We start from the raw sequence: 22,025 nt of genomic DNA on the forward strand, positions 1-22,025 counted from the left end.
GTCATACTAGGAGGTGAATTTTAGACGTGCACACATGCCAGCTCATGCACATGGGCGCGGCAATTTTGTAACATACACACATATATGCGCATATACACGTGCGTGTTATAAAATCAGCTGTGCACACAACTTTATATTGACGTGCACATATACACACAAATGCCATCTCGAGCACGTAAGTGGGGGGGGATTTTAGTAGATAAGCGCACCAACGCTATTACCTTTTCCCCAATTCATTGCCACTTCACCCCAGTATAGGAGAGGACTTCCTAAACCCCCTACGTAGCTTGCTTCCCTTTTACCCTATTAGCCTTAGCCCTTAAAACCCCGCTGCCTAGCCTAGTTTTATTGTTTTATTACCTACACGCCTTCCATAGCAGAAGTATAGTTAAGCGGCAGGAGACCCCGATGCGCGCTTGTGCACGTAAATACTTACGCCGCAGACTCCATGTTACAGAATCAGCCCACCCATGCCCTGCCCCCTTTGAACTTTATGACTTGTGTGCGTACCAGGAGATACACAAGTGCGTTTTTTAAAATCCACGCAGCACACACCAGGCTGAGTCATACGCGTATCTCCCGGCTTTGGTGCATGTAGGGCTTTTAAAATCCGCCAGTAAGATTCTTGTTAAACCGCATTTTGTGTATACAGAGGAAGACTTTATATGCTAAACCAGTTGATAAGTGTGATTATCTGTCAATGAAACTGGCTATTGCATTTTGACAAATATATCTGTCCCCATTGTCACCTGGAATCTGTCATTTCCAGTGCTGTTCTCTGAGGAACTGTGAATGGGTGATATTGTTGGTGTCAGGTAAAGCAGTGATGTGATGGGAGAACTACCAGTTCCACCAAACAGCATAGGTAACCTGGCGGGCTCCTGGAGCTGAAGAGGGGACAAGACAGTACGTGATCATTAGGCCACTGAATAAAAAGCTATACTTTTATGAGCAATACCTACATGAAGTGAGTGTTATGTAGCAAGAAATGGTAAGGTGATTTTGGTCCTTATGGTGTGATGCTAGTCACAAGACTGAAGAAATATGCCAAACACTCTGTTCCAACACAATAGACAACTCTCAATAGGAACAGCAAAAATACCATTATTATAGCAAAGCAAATTCTAGAGGTTATTATTATGTGATTTATAGTTAGTCAGAATTGTTTCTAGTGGGTGTCAGCAAAACGGGAGTAAGTGCAAAACCTCTCTGGTACGAGAGAGGTTTCTCAGACCTCTCAATCATTCACCCAAAAAGACCATAAAAGGTGTCAAAAGAGTTCAATTTTTGTTTTGTTTTTTCTACATGCATATAAAACATGTTTGAACACAATATCGCAAAACATCACCAGAACTTTTATCCAAATATATAGACTAAGTTAATGCTAGTCACCCCATGCACTGCATACAACAAACCTCACAATATGCTCCCCAAATTCTAAAGGTGAGGTCCCCAAAACAGATAAAAATCTAAACTGATCACCAGAGATCTCACACTGCCTACTGCTTAGCACTCTAGAATGGGGGAGGAAAGCAGGAGCACAGCAGGTAAAAATGGAACAGGAAAAAGAGAACTCAGGGGAAACATGAAACGTTAAAATGTTAACACGGGGAAAATTCAGAGCTGCATCAGAATAGAGTAGGGAAGAAAGAGTGGGAATTATTTTTAACCAGAGGAGAGACAGATCAGAAACAGAGACAGAGAAGGAACCAGACAGTATGGAGACCTCACACTGAAGAAGCAGAAAGCAAGGGATGGTACATAGCAGGATCACTGTAGGCGGAGGGCTCACGGTCATTGAGATAAGGTTATTGGAGAGTTGATGCCTCAGAACCCAGCACAGCTAGCGGAAAATCATTGACTCATGGAACACTAGAGTCAAGTGAGTATCAGGGTCACAGTAAGCAACAAAAGCTAATCACATACTGTGTCTTAAGAAGTACCACTTATGTCAGTTAGGAATCAGGACTCAGAGAGAGTGCAAGTGCCAGCAGGAAACTAGAATCTAAACAGATAAAAAGTCAAGAGTCTGACAGTACAAAGGGTCAGAGTCGCAGGCTGCAACAGACCAGCTGGAAACTCAACAGCTAAGGGGTACAAGAGCCAATACTACAGCCAATTGGCAGTCAATGTCACCTTACTAGTTTCAGTACTTTGAAACACTGTTAAGCTGCCATCTATTGGATACTAACTCCCCACTGCCAACAGGCTGACAGGCTTGCAGTGACTCAGTATTTCAAAGTACCAAGACTAGTGAGGAGTTAATTTCCTAGGGTGTCACAGAGACAATGGGGAGTCAATATATCAGAACATGGCACAGTTTTGGGGGAGATGGTGACTTCTGTGAAGGAAGGGTCAGTGAGAAATGGACATATCCGAGATTACAAAGGTCAGTGGGAATTTAGCCTCTCTAGGAATGCTAGTGGGGAGATTGGGTCTGAGAGAATACAAGGCCAGTGTAAAGGTTGATTGATGGTTGCTTATTATGAGCATGATTTTAGCATGGTGACAGCGTACGACAGAGACATTTAAATACCTCAAAGGTGTAAATTAGGCAAAAGAAGCAAACCTTTTTAGAGAAATGAATGTTTTAAGACAAAGAGGTCATGGTATGAGGCCCCAGTGGGGTGGACTCTGGATTGCTTCACAGCATGGAAAGGCCTCCCAGGGGAGGTGATGGAAATAAAAAAGTAACACCATTTTAAAAAGCCTGCACTATGTTCAGAGGATCCCTAATGGCAGGGAGGAAGGGGCAAAGCTAGAGATAGGCTGGAGTCTTTGACATTGCACTGGTGCTAAAATTAAAGAGACTGGGTAAGCTGATTAGTACTGAAGGAAAGCCTGACCTGGAGATACTGTAGGCCATGGAGGTAGCCAGGTTGATACCAGAAACCATCTGGATCAGTGCCAACAGATTGGGGGTGGCCAAGTGTCCAGTAAGTGCAAGGGGACCTAGGAAGCTGGATGTTTGGATAACACAATCTTCTTGGTTTTGGAATCTCTTTTAGATTGTTGCAGAGCTTGTGTGTAAGGCATGGGTGTGAGGGAGATCAGGGGATGCCTTAGGTATAGAATCTTGAGTGCTCGCCTATTCAGGATGGGAATGAACCAATGAGTAAAACAAAATACTGATTTGGATAAATAGTGATATCCTGCAAGCAGTCAAGCTTCTATGGCTGTCAGCTGGTTTATATTCTTGTGGTGTAGGCAGGAATAACCAGGCAGGCAGGATGAGGCATTTGGTCTTTTCCTGCTGTCATCTATTATGTTACTATATTTAAAAATTACTAATGTTATTTGCATTCCGTTAATATTGTCTTTTAAAGTAACATAGTAGCATAGTAAATAATGACAGATTACAGACCTCAATGGTCCACCTAGTCTGTCAGCAAGATGTTTAGGGATGTAAGTGCCATTCTGTGTAGGTTACCCACTTACATATTTACATATTAGAATAAGATGGGTATATTAACATTAGGAGAGCAATTTTCAAAAGCCATTTATCTGGGGAAATAGGCTGTGTGGAAACTGTCAAACTTGTATGTGGGGAAAAAAATCCCCGGGGAGGGGGTGGGGAGGCAAATTAACAATGTGTGTCCTATGGGAAAAGTAGGTGGGATCAAAGGCAGGGTTAGATCATACATGGCTACAATGCACATAGTTTTGTATTTCTAAACCACACATGTTCTTTTTTCAGGGAAAAAGCAGGCGCAAATCTCTGCAGGTCCTTTTTTCCTTGCCAGTTTTCTAAGGGAACGTATGCACCGACTTTCCCTTTGAGAATTGGTGCAAAGTCCACAGGTAAAAGTACCCATGGGTTGTGCACCAAAATGCACCATTTTGAAAAAATATGCCCTATATATTATCATTTCATCTGAAGTATGTCTCTGTGAATGCATGCCTCTGCTGCTATTACCATTTCTAAGATTATCTAACAATTACGTTATCATGGCTTAAATAAATACACCGCAAGTGTGTGCACACAGACTGGCTCAGCAAGTGTGTCTGTCATGAGCTACACCTCTGGTATAGATGGGCCTTAGTTTGTTTTAAATAATAACAAAAAGCAGGAAGCACTTTAATGCTAATACTTTAGTACTTACAGGAGCTGTATGCTGTAACCTTCAGCATTGCATACAGCATAAAAAAAGGACTATTAAATGTGTCTGTGCTGTCTCCAAAGGCCTATTTATAGATTTTAGACCTATACGTTGCCTAGTTTACGATATATAGTTTAAAAATGTTTTTACACATGCAGTTATTGTTCAGTGTAAGCCATGAGTGCAGCTTAAATTTTACCTGCTCTTATTAGATAACCTTCAGGTTACTGTTTGGTGATGCCACCATTCCAAGAGAACATAGCTTGATGTTTGTAAATCATTTGCTCCAGGCAGTGAGTGAGAATGTAGTACTGTTTAGTAAACAAATGAATCCTGGAGATCATAGAACAACAGACACAGGCATGCATGTGAAAGGTATCATTTTTACAGTGTGATGTTTAGTTTTAGAGACATGCAATGAATGCAGTGCAGATTGTTACATATTGTTGCAAAGCCATGGGCTGATTACATTCATAAATGATAGCAACTCTGCTTTGATAACATTACAGTTTCTCAATAAAGGGAACAGGTTGATCTGGTCTTCTAGCTAATTTGTAGCATAGGAGACACCAGTTTGAGTCTCCTATCTAGCAGGGCCAGTGGAGCTTCTTCATGCCTGAGGTGAGGTACGCCAGAAAGGGAGGGAGGGAATGTGGTTGCAGCCCCTGCACTCAGGGGTTCAATCTCAGAGGAGACCTCCCTCTAGCCCTTGGCTAGCGAAGGAACTTGTGTTGCCCAGACACGCTGTCTGTCGACTGCGGGACTTAGAAGAGGGAGGAAAGGGGAAGGGGAAGAAAGGAAACAGGATAGAGCTGCAGCACATTCTTCGCCACAGATTTCGAAATCTGGTGATCCAACCACTCCACGCTTGCTTGTAAACTTGCATGTGAACTTACCGAGGTTCGGCTGTGAGGCTCGTGATGAAGAGCGAGTCGAAAATCGCGCCACTGAGCTGCCGAGCCGCCAGAAAATTCAAACTGCTCCAAACGTGGAAGCCAACGGACCTGCTGAAACCATAAGGTAACATTCAAAACCAGATCACTGCGCTGTGATCGGGTTCTGAATCGGAATATAATTTATGCACGTGCATGTATGTGTGTATGTGAGTATACTATATATGCACAGAAACGTGCATGTCTGGGAGAGTGCTGGTGCATGGGTATGCATGTGAATATGTTATTCTGGTCAGCTGGTCCCTACTGATCTTAGCTACACTTGACCTGGATTTGAAAACATGAACAATTCAAATTTATTTTAATGGTGAGAGTTCAGTGATTTTCTTTTGTCAATAAATAGATAACACATATAAAGTCTGTATATCATGTCTTGGGTGCCTCATCTCAAATATTAATTGCATGATAGGCTACACAAGACTGCCAGAAAGAGCTGCCGATACCCCTAATAGCAGACACTTTTATACAATGACAAACTGGCAGCAGCCCTCCAGATACTGTATGGTAGGGTGGTAGTAACGAAACAAATACTGAGATTAAAATGTAATATCTTCAAATAGTGGAAGGTCCTATTAAGAAAAACAATGGACTAAATGTCAGAATAGTTGGCTGCCGACAGTGGTTGACTATGTTGAAACACTGTTTAAAAGAACTTCAAGTCCCCTTATGTTGGCTTGAACAGAGTGGTATATTCACAGCTAGCTCATAGCAGGGTCTCGGGAGAAGAGGCACCCAGTGTATTCCATTGCCAGGCCACTGCAAGGAAAGGAAACTCGATGCACATTCTGGCAGGGCCATGGGAGAGGGTGGCGCAAATCTACAAGGCAGTCTCTGCCAGGAAGTGTATGTGTAAAATAGATGGTGCCAATCTCAGCAACCAACAAAATGTGAACAGCACAGCCAGGGCTGTTACTAGCAAGTGGAGAGGGGGGCAGGGGTCGAGAGGAAGAGGTGAATGAGTAGGAGTGAATGGATGACGAAAGCTTTGAGAGAAAGGGGGATAAGAGGGAGAAAAACTAAAACCTACATATCCCCATTCAAATCAGCATACAAACACTCTTAATGCTCAACTCCCTCCCAAGAATCACATCATCTTCAGTTACTACACAAAAGTTGAAGAAAACCTCTAGCAAAGTACGGATGCAGCCTTAGCATCCATGAGTTTAATGTGCATGAAAAATTACATACGCTACAGTTACAGTACACACGAGTTGTGTTACTAAGTCTTTCAATAAATGGCACCAAACATATGCCACTGCACACTTGTGCACACTGAATTATGGTAGCCCCCTTGGATTGGAAGCCTTGATTAGACATTTTTAACAGTTCTATGCCATTTGACCTGGCCTTAGAGATGCAGTACTGGTTCCCATATTTTTGGTCCCTAAATTTACTCTTTGCCATGCTTTGAATGAAAAAGAGTGCCAGTGATCTATATGAGCAAACAACAAATCAGGCAATATGTATGAATGATCAGTGCTTAACTAATACAAAACAAAAACACACTCTAAACAGAGTGGGATAAAAGCACTTTCACTATAATCAAACAAAAATTGAAACGCTAAGGGCCGGATTTTAAAAAGGTTACGCACGCCGGGCCTATTTTTCAAAAGGCCCGGCGACTTGCGTACAGCCCCGGGACACGTGTAAGTTCCAGGGCTTTTCTAAAGGGGCAGGAAGGGGGGCAGGGCGTGGGCAGTCCGGGGCAGGGCGGGGGCAGGGTCAGAAGCTCCAGGCACAGTGGCCATTTGCCGCTGTGCTTGGGATCATGCGCCGGAAGTCATCCGGCGCGTGCAACTTGCACCTGCGCAGGGGCAGGTGCAAAAGATAAATTTAAATTTTTGGGGGGTTAAAGTAGGGCTAGGTGAAGGAAAGGTTAGGGGAAGGGGTGGGAAGGTCAGGTTAGGGGGGAGGGAATATGGGAGGGAACGGGGGAAGGCAGCGTGGCTCAGCACACACAAGGTGCATAACTGTGCACCCCCTTGTATGCACCGACCCCCGATTTTATAACATGTGTGCACCTGCGCTCGCAAGTTATAAAATTGGGCGTACATGCGCGGGCACTTCTTTTAAAATGTACCCCAAAGTCAAAGAAAAAATTCTTACAAAAAAAGTTTTTTATTACAAAAAATATTAATTAAATCATGTAACTATATTAAGTAATATTTGTACATGGTATACCCAATACTATATTGAACTAATAAAATACTGTTTTTCCAATATGTGCATGACTTTAAATCAGTAAACTGTATGCTATATTCAGAAGTATAAGAAACATGAAACCAATAAACCATGGTTAGATTTTATAAATGTACGCACGGGCGTACTTTTGTTCGTGCACCAGGCGCGAACAAAAGTACGCTGGATTTTATAAGATACGCGCATAACCGCGCGTATCTTATAAAATCCTGGGTCGGCGCGCGGAAGGGGGTGCACATTTGTGCAACCTGCGTGCGCCGAGCCCACCGCGCGCTGCCTGTTCCCTCCGAGGCCGCTCTGAAATCGGAGCGGCCTCGGGGGGAACTTTCCTTCCGCCTCCCCTCACCTTCCCCTCCCTTCCCCTACCTAACCCACCCCCCCCCCCCCCCCCCCCCGGCCCTATCTAAACCCCCCTCCCTGCCTTTGTTGGCAGATATATGCCTGCGGAAAGCAGGCATAAATCTGCGCGTGCCTGCAGGCTGCTGGCGCGCCATCACTCGGCCCGGGGGCTGGTCCGGAGGCCTCAACCACGCCCCCGGACCGACGTCACGCCCCCGGGCCCGCCCCCAAAATGCCGCATCACTCGCGGCACGCCCCCGAAATGCCACGTCACTCGCGGCACGCCCCCGACACGCCCCTCCACGCAAGCCCCGGGACTTATGCGCGTCCCGGGGCTCGCGCGCGCCACCGAGCCTATGCAAAATAGGCTCGGCGCGTGCAGAGGGGGTTTGGGGTAGGTTTTTGGGGGGTACGCGCGTACCCCTTTGAAAATCTACCCCATATGTATGTCATCAAAATCTCATTCATACAAAATATTTCCCAAACACTCACAGATGACAATAGACTCCTCATTCATACATTATACCTTACATACACCCAAATAACCCAACTAATACATTAAACAAATTAACCTGCTTAATACATTGAAAAACAATATCCAAAAATAATTTGTAAATTATAATATGACGGTGTTCCTCATGTCTGTCGTTGTAATATCCTGACAAGGCCCTTGTTTTGCCAGACTGGCTTCCTCAGGGAACAATCACATAAAGGGGACATCCCAAAGCACGCTGATTACATCTATAAGAATTAATGACAGAAACATTTTTTTTAACAAAAAACATTAAATTGCTAACAAAAAATTGAAATACCAAAATTAATTACCAAAAATTATTTACAAAAATAAAAATAAACCACTATTTTATATATTGCACATATCCGTGTAAAAGCTCCAGCTTAATATATTTAAAAATTATTATATGGTTACCTTAGCACATCCCCACAGGGGAGCTTTTACACAGATATGTGCAATATATAAAGCAGTGGTTTATTTTTATTTTTGTAAATAATTTTTGGCAATTAATTTTGGTATTTCAATTTTTTGTTAGCAATTTTATGTTTTTTTGTTAAAAAAAATGTTTCTGTCATTAATTCTTATAGATGTAATCAGCGTGCTTTGAGATGTCCCGTTTATGTGAATGTTCCCTGACGAAGCCAGTCCTAAATAAAAAAATAAAGGTGGGGGGGGATTTAGGTAGGGCTGGGGGGCAGGTTAGATAGGGGAAGGGAGGGGAAGGTGCGGGGGCAGAAGGAAAAATCCCTCCAAGGCCGCTCCGATTTCAGAGCGGCCTCGGAGGGAACGGGGAAAGCCATCGGGGCTCCCCTAGGGCTCAGCACGTGCAAAGTGCTCAAGTGTGCACCCCCTTGCAAGCGCCAACCCCAGATTTTATAACATGCGCGCGGCTGCGCACACATTTTATAAAATCGGGCGTAGATACGAAAATCTGGCCCTTATTGTTCTGCTGTCTGAGTAAATGATGAACCAGATTTTGAAAACACAAAAGTTGGTGAATGAGAAGTGGTTGCAATTGCCTCCATAGCATAATATAACCACTCATTTAAGTATCACATGGTGATTATTTAAAGATACACATTGGCCACACACTCTTACAGTTGAATTTTCAAAGGAGTTACACATGTAAATGTAACTATCATAGAAATTTTCAAAAGCCATTTAACTGTATAAATCCACTTAATGCAGGTAAATCCTATGGACAATTCAATGGCATATATTGTAGCAAGCCCACTTACACAGGTAGAAATGCTTTTGAAAATCGGGCCCTTATTATAAATTTAATGGATAATAAAATTATTCTGTTAGCTATACATAGTAACATAATAATAATGGCAGAAAAAAACCAAATGATCCATCCAGTCTGCCCAGAAAGCTTCCCTAGGTAGCAATTGCTGTTCTGTGCAGCAGCCTACCCCATGTTTCTATTAAGGGTAGGAACTGCCACTCCATGCAGTTTGTGACCCCTAGTTCTAATGTTTTCTTTCCAATGAAAAAGGTTTAAAATTTGTGCATCAGATACCTAAAAGTTTTTAATGAAATGAAGAAATGCGTGCAGGGGAGTAACTTGTTGGTGCGGCTATGGTCCTCCATTTATGATAGAACAAATATTTCTGCTTGGTTATAATGGAAATCAGCTCAGCTTCATCCTGGGCCGACAAATATAATATGGACCCCTGGTCAGCCGGGAATGTGTTAGCCCCCTTTGCGAATTGGCCTCTGTATCGGGGATAGATTTAAAAATAAATAAATGATTCCCTCCTACCTCTGTTAGGCTCCTTGTGCATCTCATGACAACAGATCATAATAGTTTTTTGGTTGCCCCTGACGCATGAGGAGCCTAATTTGAATTTGGCTCCTTCCATGGGTTTCCTTTTATACCCGGAGCAACCCCTGTGCTGCTCTCCCATTCGGAAGAACTTCTCCCACTCTCCTGCCATCGTTTTTGCTGTGTTACATGTGCTTTTGTTGTTATCTGTTTACAAGATGTTTGGCGTGCCAGGTGGGGTACTCAAGCAGAAAATGTAAACTTGGCGTGATTTGGAGTCTCTTGGGGTTGTGATGTGATGTGAGGTCTGGGTTCAAACCTGCCTATGACTGGCTCCTTGCTGGCCTTGGCAGGGGCCTGCAGTCAAGTAGCCTCAGGTCAAGTGACCTGGGGTAGTGTTAACTTGCTAGGTTGTGGCAATTATCCTACCAGGGCCAGTAAGTGGGATGGAATACTGCAGGTTATATATAATGACTTTGTTGTTTTGTTCAGATACTGGATTGCAATAAAGTTGCGGCCTTTGACCTCCCAGTCACGTGTGGATATGGATTATTACTTATGATTATGAGAGAATGGGCGTGAGGGTGCGAGGCTGGTCCAGGTTTTCTTCATATTATGTAGGTCTTCCTGTTTCTAAATGCAGCATATTTCTTGATTTAGGCCTGGATTCACCATTCTACCGCCCCGACTCCGCCCCAACTCTGCCCCTAGCAAGCTATCGCATGCGAAAAGGGACTTTTCACGTGCGATAGCGGCTTATCGCACGTGATAAGCCTTAGAAAATGACCCCCTTAGTTTTTAGACAAGAGCAGGCACAACTTGCTTGATTTACCTTGTATGTTTTTAGAGTCCATATCTTTATTTTATTATTAATCATTAAGGTTTGTTGCCCTTTTAACTCTGATCAAAAAATATTTGGGCTAGAGCTATCAAACACTACAATAATAAAGCAGCAGATTCAGAGATTAATTTTTTGGTGGGAGGAGACTGATAGTTCCTTCTTTCTCTTTTCTTTTCCAGCTCATTCAGAATCTGTGTTGGGTTTCCAATGCCATGAGTCTTCATTAGCAGCTATCCTTGGATTCTTCTCTTGTTTAACAGGCCCTTCCTCCCACTGTTTCTAGTTTGGTCATTGCAGCAGTGATCCTGAGGCCAGAGGCCATACACTAGGGCTACTTCCAGGACACAGCATTATGGGTTCTAAATCTGACCAAAAGGTGTCACCCTTTACAGTAACCATGACGCCCTTCCCCCAGGGGATATGAACAATGTCAGAGAACATCATAAATATTAGGGAAAAAAATCACTTGACTATGCTACTAATATCAAGCTGCATTTTATGATTCCAGAGGAATTTTTAGATGTCTTTAAAAAATAATAGTGAAACTTAGAAATATATACAATGGCAGATAAAGTCTATTAGACCCATCTAGTCTGCCCATTCATTTTAGGTACAGTGCCATAGACCCATTCTAATCTCCGGCTTTCTCCCTCACTTCTTCACAACTAGGGATCCTCTGTGTTTATCCCATGCTCTCTTGAATTCTATTACTGTTTGTCTGTACCACTGGAAGGCTATTCCATAAATCCATTACAGATATGCTTTCATTGTTGTGATCCTGCCCGCAAGGAGCGTGGGCAGGCTCTTACCTTCTCACAGCCAGTCGGGCTGCTGACGCTGCTGCTTGCTTTCTCCCTGAATCAGCTGGGGCTGTCCCCACAGCTGTTCCCATGCGGTCGGCTCCTCTGTTCCTGCCTTCCCCCGACGTGCTGCTGCGATCCCGGGCCCTTCAGTCAGCAGGCCGTCTCTGCTGGTGCCTGCTACAGCCCGGGTCCTTGCCTGGCTGGGAAGCCGTCCCTGCCAGTGCCTGCAGCCTGCTACAGCTCTCTACTCTGCCTGCAGTCTTACCTCTCCTCCTGGGGCTGTCTTCATGGCATGAGCCGTTCCTGCAGTCAGCCCTTCTCCTGCTTCAGTCCTTGCAGCTCTCTGTTCTCTCTGCCGGTGCCTGCAGCCAGCCTTACCTCTCTCTGCTTCTTCCTGCTTCAGTCCTTGCAGCTGGGAGCTGCTCCAGTGACCTGCCTTCACCCAGCTCCAGTCCAGGGCTGCTCCGCGGCTTCCTTGGGCCCTCCACGTGGCTGAGGATGCCACCAGCTTCCAGCTCCTCTCTCCAGCTCCCTAGGGCGCGGGCTCGCGCCTCTCTGCTCCTCTTCAAGGGCCAGCCAGGTGTGGCCCCCTGCTGACCCCTCCCTGGGCGTTGTCCACCTCAGCCCTACTAAAGGGCTCAGCTTTCAGTCTGTCTTTGCCTTCGCAAGGAGTTGGTCACTCCTGAGATCCTTCGCTCCAGGAAGTCGTCCGTGTTCCAGCACTTCTGCAAGGTCCTGTGTTTCGTGTTACCTGCCGGAGCTCCTCGTCCAGTCCTGATGTCTGCTTGCCATTCCAGTCCCAAGGTCTGTCTCTTGATCCAATACTTGTGTTCCAGTCCTGATGTTCCTGCTGTTTCAGATGTCCATGTTCCAGCCCTGAGGTGTGTCTCCTGTTCCAGTATCCATGTTCCAGTCCTGTTGTTCCTGCTGTTCCAGATGTCCTTGTTCCAGCACTGAGGTCTGTCTTAATCCTTGTTCCTGATCCTGATGCTTTAACCTGCCTCAAAGCTGCCAGGAGTGCAGCGTATCCTTGCCTCGAAGCTGCCAGGAGTGCAGCAACCTGCTCTTCCCTGTGCTCTCCCGCTCACAGGGTGGTCCGCGACTCAGTCCCGCGGGTGGTCTGAGTAGGGCGCCCTGAGGGACAGTGCCCATGTCTTCCTTCAGCCCTCGTTCCTGACTCCACCTCTGTGCATCCAGCACCTCGTCCTGAGTCCACGTCTGTGCATCCAGCACCTCGTCCTGAGTCCACGTCTATGCATCCTGCACCTCGTCCTGAGTCCACGTCTGTGCCTGAGTCTACGTCGTTCCTGAGTCTCGTCTGAATCCATGTTCCAGTCTTCGCTGCCCTGGCCTCCATCCGGCCTGCCGCTTCGTGCCGTACCCTGCGGCAGGTCCGAAAGGGCTAGGAACGGTCGGAGGACTGTTCACAAGACCAACATTGCGTTGTTGGGTCTTCCGAAGCGTGCAGGTCCGGAGGAGGGCCTGTCAGCCAGTCTTCACTCCAGCTTGCTTCCGTCCAGCCCATGCTCGGGCATGCCACGCCTCCCGCGGCATCTCTTCAGAGCCCTCTGGGGTTGAGCCGTGGCCCAAGGACACACATCACCCAGGAGTGGGATCGCTCTCCTAGCGCTCCACAACATTCATTTGAAATAAAATAAGAAATCTCAATGAAATGTTCTATTTCCAAAGAGCTGTATGTGATTGGGGGGGGGGGGGCTGTTGTGCACGAGCAAGAGAGGGACCTTGGGGTGATAGTGGCTAGAGATCTGAAGATGGCAAAGCAATTTGACAAAGCGATAGCTAAAGCCAGAAGAATGCTGGGATGCATAGACAGAGGAATGACTGGTAAGAAACAGGAGGTGACAATCCCCCTTTACAAGGCTTTGGTGAGGCTTCACCTGGAGTACTGTGTTCAGTTCTGGAGACCGTATCTCAAAAGAGACAGAGACAGAATGAAGGTGGTCCAGAGAAGGCTGACAAAAACAGTGGGGTGTCTCCATCAAATGACTTATGAAGAGAGGTTGAAGGACCTAAATATATATATCCTGGAGGAGAGGAGGTACAGGGGAGATATGATACAGACCTTCAGACACCTGAAAGGTTTTAATGATGCAAAATTGACAAACTTTTTCCGTTGGAAAGAAGTTAATAGAACTAGGGGTCACGTAATGAAACTCCAGGGACGATGATTCAAAAACAACGTCAGGAAATATTTGTTCACGGTGGTGGATGCCTGGAATGCCCTTCTGGAGGAGGTGGTGAAGACAAAAATAGTGAAAGATTTCAAAGGGGCATGGGATAAACATTCTATTATTGTTCTCTGCTTTAATGGCTGGGGGAAAAGAGGCAGGGGGAAAAGAGGAAAAAGGAAATTAGATTCAGACAGCAACCATTCAGACAGCAACCATCAAAAACATTGAGTTTTACGGTCTGAGAAAGCAAATAAGCATGGGGGTAATTTGCTCATGCAGCTGTTACTATCCTTGACCAATAAGCCTGATACTTTTGATGCAACTACAACATTGCTCTCTGCTTCAACGGCAAGAGGTAACAGGGAATTGGACTCAGACAGCAACCAACAAGGGCTCTGACTTTGATGGTTTGGGAAACTAAAAATGGGGGTGACTTGTATGGCGCAGCAGATGCTACCATAAGCTTGCTGGGAAGACAGGATGGACCGTTTTTTCCTTTTCTGCCATCATACTCTGTGTTTCTAAATTGCATTTACATTTATTTCCAAAGCAAAGTGAAAGAAAAATGATCAAAATTTTGTTTGCTTTTCATTGCATTTTGTTCTGAAAGGGATCCCTGCCCCCTGACAATGAATTATAGAAAAAAGCCCCGCTGGGCTTAGCTAAAGCCCCCTGGGGTCCCTTGATCCCTCCCTCCACCTCATCTTACCTTATCTATTGGTCACAACAGGGCAGAAGCGATTCTTAATTGCTCTTGCCCTACTGGTGCTATATTGTAAAATGTCATTGGTGGACCCATGTATGGCCAAAATGGTGCAGATTTTGAGTCGGCCAGCACCATTTTGGAATATGGCACCCAGCAGAGCAGGAATGATTAGGGACGCTACTGCCTGTTTGTGACCTATGGATGAGTAGGATGAGGAGGAAAGGGGATTCAGCAGGTTTGTAGGACTTTTGTTTTTTATTTTGCGTGAGTGGGTTTTAGTCTGGTTGTAAAATAGTGTGCACTAAAAAATAAAGCCCAAGGGAGTCACGTGATGTGTTGATTCAGAGTAGTTGCATTGCTGCTGGATCCTGTTGCCATCCCCGATTTTTGCTAATATTGAAGTCAGTACCCGCAAAGTTTTGGGCCATACACACAGATTCTGTGAGCGCATACAAACATCGATCATTACATGCAGAAATCACCTCCAGGAATGCCTACCAAGCCGGTAAGAAGAGAAAAAGAAAAAACCGACGATGAGTGCAAAAAAATGGCCACCATGACCGAAAACCTGGTTCAGTGCCGCTATTAATGAAATGGCAATGCAAGCGATTACTGAAGCAGTTAATGTGGCAGTCACGGGACACCTTATTACAATTGCCGAACAAATTGCTGACATTAAGCGTGTGCTAACGGAGTTTAGCCCGAGGGTGGAAGCACTAGAAGGCCGTATGACTGTAGTCGAAGACAATACCTTGCTTGCGGCAAGGAAAGTGCAGTCCCTGGAAAAGTTGGTTTTGGCCCTCGAGGAAAAAAATCAATGAATTAGAGAACCGCTCTCGGCGGAACAATCTAAGATTTATGGGCTTTGTGGAGTCTCTTGAGGAGTATAAGCTAGCTGAGATCCTTACTGATTGACTTCCAATGGCACTGGGCTTAGTTGATCAGATGGCGTCGTTGATTATCAAGCAGGCACTCAGGCTAGGCCCTAAGAAAGATTGCTCGATTCCTCAACTTCCAGCAGAAGCAGATGATTTGGCAAGCCTATTGAAAGATGTCAGGCCTGCAAATTTCAAAATGGCCACTATTAAGATCTTTCAGGATTTTTGTTACAAGGTGGCCACAAAATGGAAGGAATTTGGGCCTATATGTACTAATCTGGTGGCCAAACTATTTAAATTCACATTGCGGTTTCCAGCCAAGTTGAAGGTATGGAGCAAAGGTGTCTTACATGTTTTTGACACATTGCCGGATGCCCAGCGCTTTGTAGATGGTATATAGTGAAGAGGTCTGATGGGCCCTGAATGTGGAAATTTCAGTCTGCATTGCATGTGCTATTAGCGGCATGTCTGCTAAACCACATGACTGTGCTGTTTTCTTTCTCACAGGAAGATTTTCCTTGACTTTTACTTTATGCCTTTTCTGGGCTTACTTCACATTGTGTCGGGGGATGGCACCAGAACACTCACAGTGTGTCCCCAGCTATCTAGGCAGAGAGTTTATTTCCTACTGATTTTCTTGTAGGTTGAAGGGAAAGTGGGGGGCAGAGGGAGGGTTGATGGTCTTGGGGGGTTTGGGGGCAACCCACTCAAAGATGAGATTTATGCAATGTTCTCTCCATCTAGCTTGATGTTTCCCAGGTAGAGAGTCCATCAAGCTAGGATGAGAAACCTTGCACAAATCTCATCTTTGAGTGAGTTTCCTCACTTCGAAGGTCATCAAATCTTCACAAGAGACCACTGTTCTGTTCGTATGTCTCACTTTGAATGTCAAAGTGGCCCCTAACCCCCTACACTAATACCTAAACCTCACCTCGAGTTACTAGGTAGGCCTCCCATAGGGATATAAATTAGGGATGTGAATCGTTTTTCAACGATTAAAATTATCGTCCGATAATGTTTATATCGTCTTAAATCGTTATAGAACACGATACAATAGAAATTCTAACGATTTATCGTTAAAAATCGTTAAATCGTGTTAGTGCGCACTAACTCGAGTTAGTGCGCACTAACTCGAGTTAGTGCGCACTAACTCCCCGTTAGTGCGCACTAACTCGATTTAGTGCGCACTAACTGAAAATGATACAAATAAACACTTTCCAGGTCACTGAAGGTCAGTTAGGAATGAATATGTGTTCCTATTGGCTGGCTGCCCTCTTATCTATTGATGTTACCAAGGTTACCACTGAGGTGATGGTTGGGGGGATGGGAAATGGAACTGGAAACTAACGAACACCAACAGAAAATGAAACAAAGTGTTCACACTTCCCAGGTCAGTAAAGGTCACTTAGGAATGAATATGTGTGTATGTATTCCTATTGGCTGGCTGTGCTCTTATCTATTGATGTTACCAATATGGTTGGGAGGATGTGAAATGGAAACAGTTGGAAGCTTGACAAAAAAGTAATGTAATGATCAGCACTCACGTGACTAGAACTTGTTTGTTTATTATTTTTGTTAGCAGGCACCTGAAATGCTAGTGCATGTTGAATTTGCCAATCACTGTGCATTTTAGAAAGGTGGTCCTGGCTGGAACTGTACACAGTTCAAATATATGTAATTGATTGTTGGTAAGTGTATTTTTAAGTAGCCACACTGGCACCAGTATGTTTACTTTTCCTCCTACTTAACTCACTAGCTCAGCTTTGTAAGAAGGGCTTCTCTGCTTGTGTGTTGTTTTTTGTTTGGTGTGAGGAGAGCAGAAACATCAGATCTTTATTCAATCTACTACAGTCATCTCTTACAGTGCCCTATCCCTATTAATACCAGGAGTGTTGTGATCTTCCTGCACACAGTGCCCTAACCCTGATACCAGTCTGAGACAGCTCCCTCCCTGCATTACTAGTGAGAGGCTGGCTTCACAGACAGGGGGGAGCTGCCTGACCCTCACTCCTGACTTCCCCCATGTCCCAGCTAGTGAATGGTGTGTGGGTGAGGGGGGGGGGGGGAGGATGGTGAAGTCTGAGACAGCTCCCTCCCTGCATTACTAGTGAGAGGCTGGCTTCACAGACAGGGGGGAGCTGCCTGACCCTCACTCCTGACTTCCCCATGTCCCAGCTAGTGAATGGTGTGTGGGTGAGGGGGGGGGGAGGATGGTGAAGTCTGAGACAGCTCCCTCCCTGCATTACTAGTGAGAGGCTGGCTTCACAGACAGGGGGGAGCTGCCTGACCCTCACTCCTGACTTCCCCCATGTCCCAGCTAGTGAATGGTGTGGTGGGTGAGGGGGGGGGGTGGATGGTGAAGTCTGAGACAGCTCCCTCCCTGCATTACTAGTGAGAGGCTGGCTTCACAGACAGGGGGGAGCTGCCTGACCCTCACTCCTGACTTCCCCCATGTCCCAGCTAGTGAATGGTGTGTGGGTGAGGGGGGGGGGGAGGATGGTGAAGTCTGAGACAGCTCCCTCCCTGCATTACTAGTGAGAGGCTGGCTTCACAGACAGGGGGGAGCTGCCTGACCCTCACTCCTGACTTCCCCCATGTCCCAGCTAGTGAATGGTGTGTGGGTGAGGGGGGGGGGGAGGATGGTGAAGTCTGAGACAGCTCCCTCCCTGCCTTACTAGTGAGAGGCTGGCTTCACAGACAGGGGGGAGCTGCCTGACCCTCACTCCTGACTTCCCCCATGTCCCAGCTAGTGAATGGTGTGTGGGTGAGGGGGGGGGAGGATGGTGAAGTCTGAGACAGCTCCCTCCCTGCATTACTAGTGAGAGGCTGGCTTCACAGACAGGGGGGAGCTGCCTGACCCTCACTCCTGACTTCCCCCATGTCCCAGCTAGTGAATGGTGTGTGGGTAAGGGGGGGGGGGAGGATGGTGAAGTCTGAGACAGCTCCCTCCCTGCATTACTAGTGAGAGGCTGGCTTCACAGACAGGGGGGAGCTGCCTGACCCTCACTCCTCCGGGGTATTGTGATCTTCCTGCACACAGTGCCCTATCCCTGATACCAGGGGTGTTGTGATCTTCCTGCATGCAGTGCCCTATCCCTATTAATACCAGGAGTGTTGTGATCTTCCTGCATGCAGTGCCCTATCCCTATTAATACCAGGAGTGTTGTGATCTTCCTGCATGCAGTGCCCTATCCCTGATATCGGGATGTGTGCAAGAAGATCACAACACCCCCCGGTATCAGGAATAGGGCACTGTGTGCAGGAAGATCACAACACCCCCAGTATCAGGAATAGGGCACTGTGTGCAGGAAGATCACAACACCCCTGGTATTAGGGATAGGGCACTGTGTGCAGGAAGATCACAACACTCCTGGTATTAATAGGGATAGGGCACTGTGTGCAGGAAGATCACAATACCCCTGGTATCAGGGTTAGGGCACAAGTTCTAGTCACATTGACTGATCACATTACTTGTTTTGTCAAGCTACCAACTGTTTCCATTTCCCATCCCCCATATACTGTCAGTAGGAAACTTGGTAACATGAATAAATAAGAGGGCAGCCAATAGGAATACATATTCATTCCTAAACTGACCTTAACTGACCTGAAAAGTGTCAAATTGTTAGTGCGCACTAATCGGAAAAAACGATTTTTAACGATTTTTTAACTAAAAAATCGTGCCTAAGACGATTTTCTTGCCCTGCCACACGATTTCTATCGTTAAGACGATATGGAAAACGATTCACATCCCTAATAAATACCTATCTAGGGAGCAGCTCTCATGGCTAGTCTCTCTCTCTCTGGTCTGAGCAAGCTCCCTGGGACCATTAAAAATAAAATTGTGATAAACTGTCTATTAGCATAAAACACACCCCTTTTGCTATCGCATTTTGATAATTCCAAGCCTTAGACAGCCAAAACAAATTTTTGCTCAGTTACAGCTCCTTCATTTATTGCCTGAACAGGTAACGAACCAGAATAAACCGATTACTATGCGGGAAGTATCAGTGGTTATAAAAGAGCTAAAGTTGCATAAATCAACAGAGCCAGATGGCTTAAATTCCTTGTTTTACAAATCACTCCAAAATTTTGAATGCCTGATCTCTGTGCTCTATTTAACCATATGATACTGCACCGTGACCTACCAGACTCTATGTCAGTAGCAGCTATTACGATCTTACCTAAACCTTGGAGGGATTTAACTGACCCTGGTTCATATAGACCTATTTCTTTATTGAACCAGGATGTTAAGATTTATGCTAAGATTTTAGCTAATTTACTAAAGCATATTTTACACGCTTTGATTTCCCCAGACAGACAGGATTTGTTTTTGGCAGGAAGCCTATTACAAATATAAGGCGATTGTTATTGACGCTGGAAACATGTCATACCCAGAAAGTAGCTGACCCTCTATTAATCAATTTTAAAATAGAAAAAACCTTTGATTAAGTGGCCTGGGACTTTTTATTTACCGCTTTGAGGGACTTTGGTTTTGAAGGTTCCTTTCTTTTGGCTATCCAACTGCTTTATAAAGATCCTAAAGTGTTTATATGTCTTAATGGTGCCACATCTCCCTTATTTTATCTGGAGAGAGGAACTAGGCAGGGCTGCCCGTTGTCATCTCTCTTGTTTGTTTTGTCATTGGATCCATTGGTGTGCAAAATGTAACAGGATTTAGCTATTACTGGCATTACTAGTGGGCCCCATGAGTTGAATCTCCTGCTTTTGAGGATGACATGTTGATAGTGTTGACTAATGCCCAAATTACTCTGCCTTTACTTTTGAGACATATTCATAACTTGGGCTCCTTCTCTGGTTTAAAATTAAACTTATCTAAATCTGAAGCTATGGATATTGGTGGTCATTTCTGTGATACCTGGCCAGATTTCCTGCTGGCCTGGGCAAAAAATACTGTTAAATATTTAGAGGTTAAAATATATAGATTCCCGGATATGTGGTACAAATTTAATATCTTTCCACTGCTTCAAGGGTTTCAAAAAAAATTGTATAGTTGGAAGCATTTTCCTTTATCACTACAAGGTTGAATGGTCTTGGTTAAAATGGTTTTGATACCCAAATTATTATATTTACTTCAGATGCTAACGCTCTTCCTAACAAAAAGAGATATCAATTTTCTTCAAAAAGTGTGTTCCCAATTCTTTTGAGGTTTCAAGAGGTCAAGGCTATGTTTTTCTGTTTTTGTGGCTAAACCCAATAGTATAATATACTTGGTCAATTCCCAAACTGGGGCTCTGCCTTCTTATCTTGCTAATTCTCTGTTAATAAGTTCTATGTGAAAATGTTGGCATGCCCTTCAGCAGTACTTGGGCTTATCGTGGAAATTGTCTTTTTCCTTGCCATTGTGGGGGCAATGTCTACAATCTACAATTTTTGCCCAGGTGGTGTAATGAGAATTTTTCATGACTTTATCACCATGGAATTGCTAGTTTAGCTCTTTTTATTAATGTACAAGATGGAAAGTTCAGAACCTTTTCTTATTGTTGTCAATCTCTTTATTTTACCAATTCTAATTATCTTGTGTATATGCAATAGTTCGCTATCTCAAGGCCATGTCCGTAGATGATATATGATCCTTAACCAATGGTCCATTTCAACAATTTGTACAGTTGCATGCAACAACCCAAGTTTCCATTTCCCAGTATTACAAAATTTTTATATTCATCTTCTAAATATATCGTTTATACAACCTTAGCAGGTACATGGTCAAAAGACCTATAATGTATGTTATCTGAGGACGATTTATATGATTCTGATCAACTGGTGGGAAGCAGTATTGGGTGCAGTGTACTGGGAACTACATGTTAATATTCTGCATAGAATTATTTTTGGGCACACAAGGCCTACCCAGGGATACCCTTTAGGGGCAAAAGGGTTCTCAGTAGAGGACCAAAGACCTGTGAACCTACTCTAAACTCTAGGGAGGCAAGCACCAGTGATGGATCGTGTTGCGAGAGACAGTGTAGGCTAGAGGAATCCTGTTTTAGAAGGGATTATTTCACCCTGTTTCTTTGGGGAAAGTCATCCTCGCTGGCTGTACTTACTCAGAGGACAGGGGCTGAAGACCAGAGAGCCCATTCACAACCTGAATGTGGCAAACACCTGCAAGACTAAGAAGATGTATCCAGTTAAACTTTAAAGTATTTTTTGCACTTGTGTTAAGTAGAAAGGTTTTTGGATCCCCCTTCCTACTGGGATTTCAGAGCGGAGAGCATGTGATCCCACTGACTTTTCTCTAAGAGAAGTCCCCAGGAAAAAAGACCAATCAAAGATGAAAGGAACAACTAAAGTAAAGGAAGGAAAAACAAGTATCAGGAGATCCCATCTGGATTTCCTCCCAAGGGATCAGGACACAGGTTGGGTGTCTGAGGAGAAGATGTCTAAAGGTAGGATTTTTTCAGTAAAATGGGGGAATTCTCTAACAGGATTCCCACACGGCTACTGGGAGAGTTATGCTAATTTAAAATCACCATGGTTTTTATCAAGACGCTTTGTGTCAAAGGACACATAGCTACCCAGAAATATTATTTATTTTATTTATTTATTTAACATTTTTTTATAGACCGACATTCGTTGGGAACATCACATCGGTTTCCAGAAAACAAATGATGCAGCGTAACAAGGCTTTACAATAAAATTAATTAAGCTAGGGGGAGGGGCATTAAAACTATAACAGGCAAACTTTACAATAAAATTAATTCAAACTAGGGGGGA

The 22,025-nt window shown here is 44.7% G+C and overlaps 1 protein-coding gene across 2 annotated transcripts in view; it reads right to left on the reverse strand.

Annotated features, from left to right (window-relative positions):
• PAX5 (paired box 5) overlaps nt 1-22,025 on the reverse strand; it is a 752,119-nt gene that overhangs the window by 403,379 nt on the left and 326,715 nt on the right. Inside the window, exon 7 of one of the 2 annotated variants that reach the window (XM_029602894.1) lies at nt 4,997-5,107. The exons of the other annotated variant lie outside the window; for it this stretch is intronic. Coding sequence (XP_029458754.1) covers nt 4,997-5,107 — 111 coding nt within the window. The remainder of the gene's footprint in view (nt 1-4,996; nt 5,108-22,025) is intronic. 2 annotated transcript variants of the gene reach the window in all.

Source organism: Rhinatrema bivittatum, chromosome 1, assembly GCF_901001135.1.
Source record: "Rhinatrema bivittatum chromosome 1, aRhiBiv1.1, whole genome shotgun sequence".
NCBI lineage: Eukaryota > Metazoa > Chordata > Amphibia > Gymnophiona > Rhinatrematidae > Rhinatrema > Rhinatrema bivittatum.